At 33.0% G+C, this 10,128-nt stretch overlaps 1 protein-coding gene across 2 annotated transcripts; it reads left to right on the plus strand.

Moving 5' to 3' along the window:
• Window positions 1-203: 203 nt before the first annotated feature.
• Window positions 204-3,523, plus strand: LOC145103236 (protein Dr1 homolog). 2 transcript variants are annotated; one of them, XM_079040796.1, is made up of 7 exons: window positions 204-555; window positions 692-754; window positions 1,672-1,761; window positions 1,966-2,055; window positions 2,237-2,331; window positions 2,827-2,895; window positions 3,051-3,523. In XM_079040796.1, the coding sequence occupies exons 4-7, from the start codon at window positions 1,971-1,973 to the stop codon at window positions 3,213-3,215; spliced, it is 414 nt and encodes a 137-aa protein (XP_078896922.1). In that variant the 5' UTR covers window positions 204-555; window positions 692-754; window positions 1,672-1,761; window positions 1,966-1,970; the 3' UTR covers window positions 3,216-3,523. The 2 variants fall into 2 exon arrangements, with proteins under 2 accessions (XP_078896922.1, XP_078896921.1); XM_079040795.1 differs by lacking the exon at window positions 1,672-1,761 and having other exon boundaries at window positions 206-555.
• The last annotated feature ends 6,605 nt before the right edge of the window (window positions 3,524-10,128 follow it).

Below are 10,128 nucleotides of genomic sequence, written 5' to 3' on the forward strand. Positions count from 1 at the left end.
GCACATTTCATAAGCTGTTAAAAAAATATTATTGTTATACAAATATATGTATGAGAGTTAGGGGCTTTGGGTTCAATCGGATCCGGCCCATATATTGGCAACCCGTGATCCATGGTTGGCTCCCGTGATTGGCAGGGGATCCACTCGCATCGCTCCTTTTCTCGCTCTCACCGATTCATCAAACACCACCTGTTTCATTTAACACTCCAAATACGTTAAATCAAAACTATAAAACCCCAACTCCAATGAATCCTATCACCACATTCCCCACTCTCAACCCCACTCACGCGCCACATTTCACCTCACACACACCATGTGGGCCCCACAGCATCAACACGCCACCGCCTGATACGCGCGTGGAGAATCATTCCCTCACGCGCCCTGGAGAATTTTGTTTGCCCTAGTCGCCTGCGAACTCTCCCCTCTCTCTATATCGGGCATCATCATGCTTCATCGTTTCCGCCTCCGATCCCCGTTCTTCGATTCGCATTTGATTGCTGCTATCGTTCAATCCGGATTACGACGTTCTCTTGATTGGCGCTTTTGATCTTCCCGGTGAGTTTGGAGATCCCTGGTTTTCGGTTTTCATTTAGATCTGTAAATTTATGATTTTTGTGATGTTGAAAGATGCGATTCTTTTGAAATTTGAGTTAGATCTGATGATTTGTTGTATTTTTGGTTGAATTTGCAGAGTCAAAGATGGAACCCATGGATATTGTTGGAAAGGCGAAAGAGGATGCTTCGCTCCCGAAAGGTTTGTTTTATATCTGTAATTTTTTGTACGTATGTGTGATGTCTATTGTCATATTGTATATGAAGCTTCCATATTTCGGTTGTCCTTGTTGTTTGCTCTGATTTTGTGGTTAATTACCTAATCTCATCAGGTTCACCTCGTGGGTCTGCAGATAGAACTTTTAGGTGCTTTTTGCTTTGTTTTTTTATTTTTATAAATAATCTACACATGGAAACAATCTGATTATTCGGAGGATTTTAGTAATTTAATGTTGGTATCATCTGGTACACGATCTTGGTGTCAGAAAGGGAATCATTCTGACTAATGGATTTATAATTTGATCATTATACAGACACATATACTTGTCTACATGTTATAAATGTCTGTAAGCATGTTCTTGTATGACTCATCTATGGACTATGTGAAAAATTAACTCGTGCCTGTTACAGAGCCAAAAAGATGACTATGGTGTTTTGCTCATTTTGAGCACCCAAAAATTGTGGGGTCTTTTGCATCCCTCTTGTTGGATCTGCTAACATGGGCACTTGTGAATTTTCTTCAAGATTTTAAATTAAAGTTTTCTTTTTTCTACAAAGGTACCATTATTGCATTTGCCTCAAGAAGTTAGTGTCAACTGTTAATTACTTAACTTGTGATGTTTAAACTTTATATATTGTTTTGTTGATCTTTGTTTCATTGTGTTTATCAGATCACTGTTATGTTACTCTACATCTTTTTCTTTTGGCTCAACAATTGCTTTTTGTGGATAAAAGAATAAAGATTGGTTTTGTAAATTAATTGTTATGCTTAGCTATATGCTTTCTTAGTGTTGATATTTTTACTAATGGAAGATTTGAAGATAGTAATGAATATGCATGTGTTATTTTATGTCTGTGTGCATAATCTTACATTGAATTTATGTTTATGTTTTATGCCAGTGTTGTTTATGCCTAAAATCGTATTCATGTCCTCTGCTTTATTGATATCCATTGTGGGCTTGGCCCACTGAGCCACCCAAGTTTTGTAAGGTATCATTATTGGAGTTTGGATATTATTTGTAATTGTGTATTTTGGTATAAAATTATTATCCTGCTTTATTACACTGAATAAATGATTAAGAATCACTATAAATCTACACGTGCTAATTGCCTTTTTCGTGACTAAAATAACGTGTTTAATCAATCTGTCTTTTAATAGCTTTCTTGCTAATGAAAATTATTATTTATATGCAGCTACAATGACTAAAATTATTAAGGAAATGTTGCCTCCAGATGTACGTGTTGCAAGAGATACTCAAGATCTTTTAATTGAGTGCTGTGTAGGTGAGATCCTTATTTTAAAAAAAAAAAAGTTAAAACACATGAAATAGCAATGTACTTTCATTTATTTGTTTACTATAGCATCCAAAGTAAAATGCTGTAATAAGAAGAAATGAAAGTATATTGCTATTTCTTGCATTCAATCCTTTAAAAACAGTTTCTTATAAGGTCATTACTTTTGCAGAATTTATTAATCTGATTTCATCCGAATCAAATGAAGTTTGTAGCAGAGAAGATAAAAGAACAATTGCACCAGAGCATGTTCTCAAAGCACTAGAGGTGAGGTTTGTTGTTTAGTTATTTACAATTACACGAATGGTCCCTATGTTTTGGGGTAATTTGCACGTTTGGTCCCTAACTTATTTTTTTAACTCAGAATGTCCATACTGTTTGTTTTTGTTGCGCGCTTGTTCCCTGTCTTACCTAAAAAGACTATTTTGCCCTTGATTTTTTAATTTATTTAAATAAGATGGGGTAGGTAAGGTGAGGTGGAAGTGGGGTTGGGGGTGTGTTTATTTAAATAAATTAAAAAATCAAGGGCAAAATAGTCTTTTTAGGTAAGACAGGGAACAAGCGCGCAACAAAAACAAACAGTATGGACATTCCGAGTTAAAAAAATAAGTTAGGGACCAAACGTGCAAATTACCCCAAACCATAGGGACCATTTGTGTAATTTACTCTTTTATACATAATCATGATAACTACTATATTTATTATTTAAGATGGAAATGTGTTTCTTAATTCTTATTTATTTATTTATTTACCATTGTTCAGGTTCTTGGTTTTGGGGATTACATAGAAGAAGTTTATGCCGCATATGAACAACACAAACTCGAGACAGTGGTACGTGTATATATATATATATATATATATATATATATATATATATATATATATATATATATATATATATATATATATATAATATAAAAATAAAAATATAATAAACAAATGAATGAATATAATATATAATATATAATATATAAATGATTGAACAGGATACAGTACGAGGTGGAAAGTGCACAAATGGAGCTGAGATGACTGAAGAAGAAGCATTAGCAGAACAACAGAGGATGTTTGCAGAGGCACGTGCTAGAATGAATGGTGTTGCTGCAAACGCTCCTCCTAAACAGACTGAAGCTGAGCCAAGTTTAAACAGCTAACTTAGATCACCTCTAAAATTATTCTAGTAGCTTCTTCAGCTTCTTCTCTTCTCTAATCTATCTATCATATGTACAAAGTCCCTTTGGCTTATTAGTTGCCTGTTACCTCTTTCAATGTTAGTGTAATTTGTACCTCTTTCTCTCCCTATTGATGTCTATATGCTTGCTGATCATTTAGTCAAAGTCATAGCTGTCTCTTATTTGTTAGCCAATCTGCAGCTGAATGGTTTCTTACTTTATTATTGTTGAAAAGGGAAATTAAATACAAGGTTTTGCTTACATTATTTTCAAGATTTACTGTTTTATCATTTTTATGTTCATGATTTATTTACCGTTTATGTGTTGATTCTACATGGGTATGATGTTACTGGTAAGGTTTTTATATAATTTTAATGTAATGAGCTAAGCGAGTGGTCTATACAATTGTAATGACTTAATGGGTTGAGAGAAAAATAATATAATACAAGACACCAATCTTTTTTATTTACCCTTTTTTCACTTCAAACTTTTCTTACGTGAAATATGATGAATGTAATTATTTTTCTTGTTAAAAGTTGTGAGCATTAACGGTGTTTTAATCACATTTAAGTGTTTTTTCCCCAATCTATACATGTATCATTATTTATTCAAACATTTAAAATATATTGTGTTTATTTGTTTGTTTTGCAAGACGTGACATGACAAAATGTTTATATTGTGTTTAACATAAATTGATTTGAGATTAAGGCTTTTTCGAGTTTTTAAGTTATGTTTGTCAAACTGAAAGATAGCTTATAAGCTAGTTTAAAAAAAAAAATTATTCAGATTACTGTTTTAAGGAGTTTATTGCATTTTTCAGAATTATTACAAATGCATTCTTTTACTAAAAATTAAAAAAAAAAAAAAAAAAAAAAAAAAAAAAAAAAAAAAAAAAAAAACCTTAATCTTTTAAATGTATTTTTATCTTCATTTTACATATTTTAACTTAGCTAATCAATTGGCAATTGGTTTTTGATAAACATTATTTTTTATCGGTTAAACCTAGATTAATGTTATTAGGACCTTTTGTCACATCCATAAAATTGGAAAATGTCAACTTTGGAGAATGTCTTTCTTTTTCTCATCATTGAATACTCATGTTTAGTGTACCAAATAATATTTCTTGGATGTTTCTATTACATTTTGCATGTAATCATATTCAAAATGGTGAATTTTTAATTTCGTGTTCATTATTGGTAATTGTAGGTGATTTAATATAAGTTATTGTATGTTTCAATAGGCCCAACTTTTTACTTGGTTTCTTGAACATCACATGATCTACTTTACCATTAACTTCCTTTATTGATTCGTTAGCTTCTTTACGCCTCTATGCAAGTGTTATTGATAACATCTTTAGCTGTTCATATTAGTAATAGCCATATCCATGTGTTCAATTGTTATTGTTGCATGTTCATTAATCTTCAGCAATTTAAAAAAAATTCATACATATATCGTGTCCTTTTATTTAATGCTAACTAGTGCTGGTGTGTTTCCTTCTAGTTCTAGACATATTGAAATGATTCGTACTTTTTTTTTTTTTTTTTCTTTTTTCTTTTTTTTTTTTTTTTTTTTTTTTTTTTTTTTTTTTTTTTTTTTTTTTTTAACGTAATGCCAAAAACGACCTAACATAGGAAATTCCGACTTTTCTTAGTCTTAATTTTATTTCTTGAGATTTGTCCACATTTATTCTTCTTCTTTCAGTTGTCAAATAGCATTAATTTGTCGAATATTTTTTTAAATATTATTTATCAAGACACGTTAATGGATATTTTACTTTGTCTATAGTTAAAAACGAAAGAATATTTAACCTACGTAATTTTATGCCCAATATGCATCTTTATTAATGCACAATTAAAGGGTGGGCTATAGCCATTTTTTTATTTAAAGCGTAACATTTGTCCATCTTAAGTCATTAATTTTTTTTTTTTACACTCAGTCCACTATTTTAACAACCTTTTTACTCACATTATATGTCAGAAAAGAACTGATACAAATTGGTTGATGATTTTAATGTTATCAATACAATGTAATTGAAATTTTATTCGTGACATGCTGAGTTCCATTTGATTTTATTTCGAGACACAATGTGTGGATCGCACATTCAGATAACTAAAGAAGACTTGGGAACATGGGGGTTTGGGTGCAATGCCCCTAGTGAGGTTCCAAGGGGCATCACCTACTCCTGGCGGGGGTCCGCTGAAAAATAATCCATATAGGAAAAATATGCCTAGCCAGATTTTCTAGCCCAAAACCCAATATTTGCGTCCACTGAGAAAAGAGACTTTGTTTCCCTTATTAACTGTGGTCTTCATATAAATGAAGACTTGAACGTTGCAAGAGATATATGACAAGAAATTTGTTTATTCTTCTTTTATCTGCATAATGTGTCTCAAGAACACAAGAGAAACAAATTACTATGTGTTTTTGGATTTGAATTACGCCTATTAATTTAAATCGATTTTCATATATTATCCCAAATCAGCATTTCGTGGCACCCTAGAAAAATTGTTCGAAATCACAGATTTCGGAAAGTGTTTCTCACACATGATCATTAAATTATCCAAGTGTTTATATTGATATTCGAAACCCAAAATCTAACACAAACCGACCAATCTATTGACGATTCTAGTAGATCGATTTGAGTTACCTGATTAACTTTTTAAGAGATAATGTCGTATGTTTCCCTTACTAAAGGAGTTCCCCTAAACCCTCCAATATCTAATTTCTTTCCTCTTTTCGGGGTTCTTCAACACGTTCGCACCGTCGGTTGCCGCTAGTCTCTGATCAAGAAGAAGCTCTCATATTGTGTTTCAAGGCTTTAAGTACATAATATATCCTATTTGTTCATGTGCTTTTAGGTCTTTAAATCTTTAATTCCAAACATGAGATGAGCTTTTTCTATTTTTTTTAATTATTTACATCGTTGTATGAATGTTGATGTTATTGTTAGCATAATAAAGTATTTTGAGCTTATATTTATGTTGGGCCTTTCGTTTAGTATTTTAGCTTGGTTAACTTTAAATAGCTACTTATTTACATTTATTTGTATTTACGCTTTAGACTTGATAATGAAAACCTAGACGTTTTCTTTCTAAATTATCATTAGTTTTCATGGTATCAAAGAGCTATCTATTTTTTTTGGATTTTATGGTTATAGATGGATTTTTCCATGTTCGCTGAAAGATAAAAAAAAAAAAAATCAGAGCTGCTCATCGGCTTGTCACTGTTCATCTAGAAATGTTGTTTTGCTGATGATACCGATGACGCATTTGGTCACTGTTCATCGATGTTTGTTAGGCGTGTCAGACCCAACAAATAAAGGGGTACAAATGACTCCAAAAACATTGTTACTTTGCACTAAAAACGTAATATACGGTAAGCAGTGTCGATCCACAGAGACACGTGACAAATGCTTATACCTTTTTGCGCAAAGTACAATATGATCACAAAAGAGGGGGATTTAAATGCAATGATTCAAATAAGAGCTAATTTAATGAGTAAGCAGTTGATTAAGTGAAATAAATTCAAGATTTGTAAGTACTCCAACTCTATGCAAGACAAATTAGCAATGTGATTCCATGGATGACAAGATATTTGTTTAATTCTATCTAAGTTGGTACTTGAAAGTGTTAACAAGCTCTAACACTTCCTATTCACCACAATAATTAACCAAAACAAGCTCTTTGATTAATCCTAACCTTACTAACCTAATCTAAACAAGCTCTTAGAATTAGATTGAAAGGTTGCTTTAAACTTTATGTGAATGTTCCCTACAACACTCAATACTCCTCACAAGCTCGGGAGTGTAAAAGTGTGTGAAAAGATTTACACTAAATTCATTAAATAGAAATCAAATTAGTGCTTGTTACCTAGTCCAATTTACAAAACAATTACGGATTTTGCAATTTGATAACTTGAATGATCTAACCCTAATTCAAATGGCCAATAAGAATCACAATTAGAATCAAACATTCGATTGAGACAAAATCAAATTCACTAGATAGAAAATTGAAAGCAAACATCAAGTCATATGATTGAAATCACATCCAAATGTCAAGACATAAAGTTGGAGAAACTAGGGTTCTAGCCACTCATGACTAGAACAAGATCACAAATCTAGAAAAGGAAATTAAAGTTCTTACAAATTGAAATCAAATGTTCCCAAGTGTTAATCAACTCCAAAATCCTCTAGAAAATCACCTTCTTTGCTCCCAAAATCGACCCCCTAAGTAAAAAGTCGGTCCCCCCCTTTAAGAATGGTGAAAAACTGCTTTAAAACCCACGTTTACGTTTACACGGCCCGCGTAAATTAACACTGTCATTTACACAGCCCGCGTAAATGCAAAAATATACACGGCCATGTAAATCTCTGTAAACCCAAAATCTTCATTTCTTTGATATCTTGCTCCTGGGTGCTCCGCAAGTCCTGAAATTTTGTCCGCAACTTTTATTTACCTCCTCCAACAATATCCTACCTCCAAAAGTCCCTAAAATATCACAAAAGTATTTGAATGAAATTGCCTCATGAAAAATCCCGAAAAACATGCAAAATGCATGAGTTTAAGCCTATGTCACACCCCAAAATCAAGAACGGCGGAAACGTTCCGGGTTGGAGGACGTCATGTGAAGTATCATAACAGTGTAAAGTAGTAAACAAGCAACAACATCCTCCATTGCATTAAAAGTAAAGTTTTAATACATGTGTGTTCTTTCATTATAATAAGACACTAAAATATGTAATCAAAATAAAAGACGAGTCTTATCTGTGCTCTGTCTTCTCAAAACCTGGCCATCGTACCTGTCTATTGGTGACCTGATGATACAAGTTATTTTGAAAGCGAGTATCAGCGTAAAGCTGGTGAATTCATAAGTATTTAAGTGTCATTGCCTTGTTTTGGAAGGCTGTTGTGAATGCCATGTAAATCTTTGAATGAAACATTTGATATAAGTATGAAAACCCTAGAAAATCCCATATTTCCTACTAGTATAACGTGTAGTCTTCTACCAAGACCCGAATGTTTTGCTATAACAATGATAGTTTTTCCCTCTTTTTGACTATTACTAACAATACTTAGTCTAACTCATCGTTTATGTGAATGTATCACAAAATAAAGTAATAGGAAAAATATAGTCATGTAAGTGTTATCCTTTTGTAGTAGGATCAACTCGACATCGCGACTGCCGAAAGATATAACCTTGAACATCCGTAGATTGTTCATTTTCATCTGTAGCTGGCAGCAGGTTTAAGGAATGGTTAGTCCCGTAAAGGTACTCCTATTATAAGTATTAACCGTAGGCATCCATAGATGTTCATTACCTCTGTTGCTAACAGGTGGGTTCCGGAATGGTTAGTCCCGTCTAGTTATCCTTTTGCATTAGGATAGGCAGAACAATTTACATGTATGGTATGTACTAGTAACTCATCGTATAGAATCTAGGTACAAGTATCCATGTAAGTGTATACAAATAAATGTACATATATGTAAATTTATTCATGTAAGCATATCGATGTAGACGTATTCATGTAACATGTATGTATAGTGTAGACTCATGAATGAACTGACTCTGGTGTAATTCCTTGTAATAGGAATAATGCTTTGTATCTCCTAACTATCCCTATAATAGTTAACTGGAAGGTAATTTGTCCAAACAGGTTTATACACCCTTGCTACACAAGAGTGTGGGAAACTGAATGAAGGATGAAAGCTATCATATCAATACATATATAAGAACATAAGTGTATAGATATAGTTTTGTTTAAGAAGATGAGAATGGTTTTGTAAGACATTTAAGAGTTTTGAACAATAATTATCGATGACTTGATGTCATTTTAATAAACATTTCACAAGTAATACATTTGATAACAAGGTATTTTTAAGATAGAAAACCATTTCATACATCACATTTTGAAGCATGTGAAATCAATTGGATGAAAACACAATTATATATCACATGTGATTGATTCTATAGCATGATGTTTTCTACTTGTATTCCCCCCCCCCCCCATTAAAGCATTTAAAATCAATTAAAACATTGATTAAGGGGTATGAACTCACCTGTAGATGGTGGTTTGAATGAACTGAACGGTGTAGGATTGCTAAGTGTCAAGTGAAAACTTGTACACACGCTATGATCCTAATGAACATATAATCACACATATATGCACCCAATTAGTCTTAAACTACTAATTGAAAATGTTAAGACATCCTATAACATGATAAACACTTTATATAAGTGTTATAAGCCTTAAGGATTGCATCTAAGTTGTTGTAGCACAAGGCTAGTGGGTTTAGGGTTCCAAAGGACCCCATTCTTGAGTTTACTCTTCAATGCCATAACAACAAGGAGTTTACGGTTGTAAATCCTTGAGTTTACGGCCATAAGCTCCTAAGCTTAGGTTTATTTGGTGTTTTGAAGTGTTACATGATCCCTAAAAGCAATCTACTGGATGGTTTAATCCTTGGAAGGGTTTAGGGCATTAATACACTCCTTTGAGGAGTACACGACCCAAGGACCAAAACCCTTAGAGATTACGGCCATAATCTCTCCTTGGGATGGGTTTTTGATGATTTAAAGTCCCTAAATTAACTAGGAGTAAATCAAGGCTATTGTCCAAGGCTTTAGGAGGCTTTAGAGTACCTTTTGGCCCTTGAGTTTGGAGTTCACGGTCCAAGAACTTCTTGGGCCGTGAACACCTTACTCTTGGTGTTCTTGGGTGCACTCATTTGTCCCTTATAAAAGGGTTTACGGTCCAAGATGTTCTTGGGCGGTAAACTCTTAAATCTCGTTGTTTTGACATGATTTCTATGTTATTATGAACATAAGAAGCTCTATAATACAACTAGATGGAAGCACTTACGTTTTGGAACGAAAGTCCGAAGATCCGTGAGAGAGA

Source organism: Lactuca serriola, chromosome 4 (assembly GCF_051521515.1).
Source record: "Lactuca serriola cultivar US96UC23 chromosome 4, Lser_US96UC23_V15, whole genome shotgun sequence".
Classification (NCBI taxonomy): domain Eukaryota; kingdom Viridiplantae; phylum Streptophyta; class Magnoliopsida; order Asterales; family Asteraceae; genus Lactuca; species Lactuca serriola.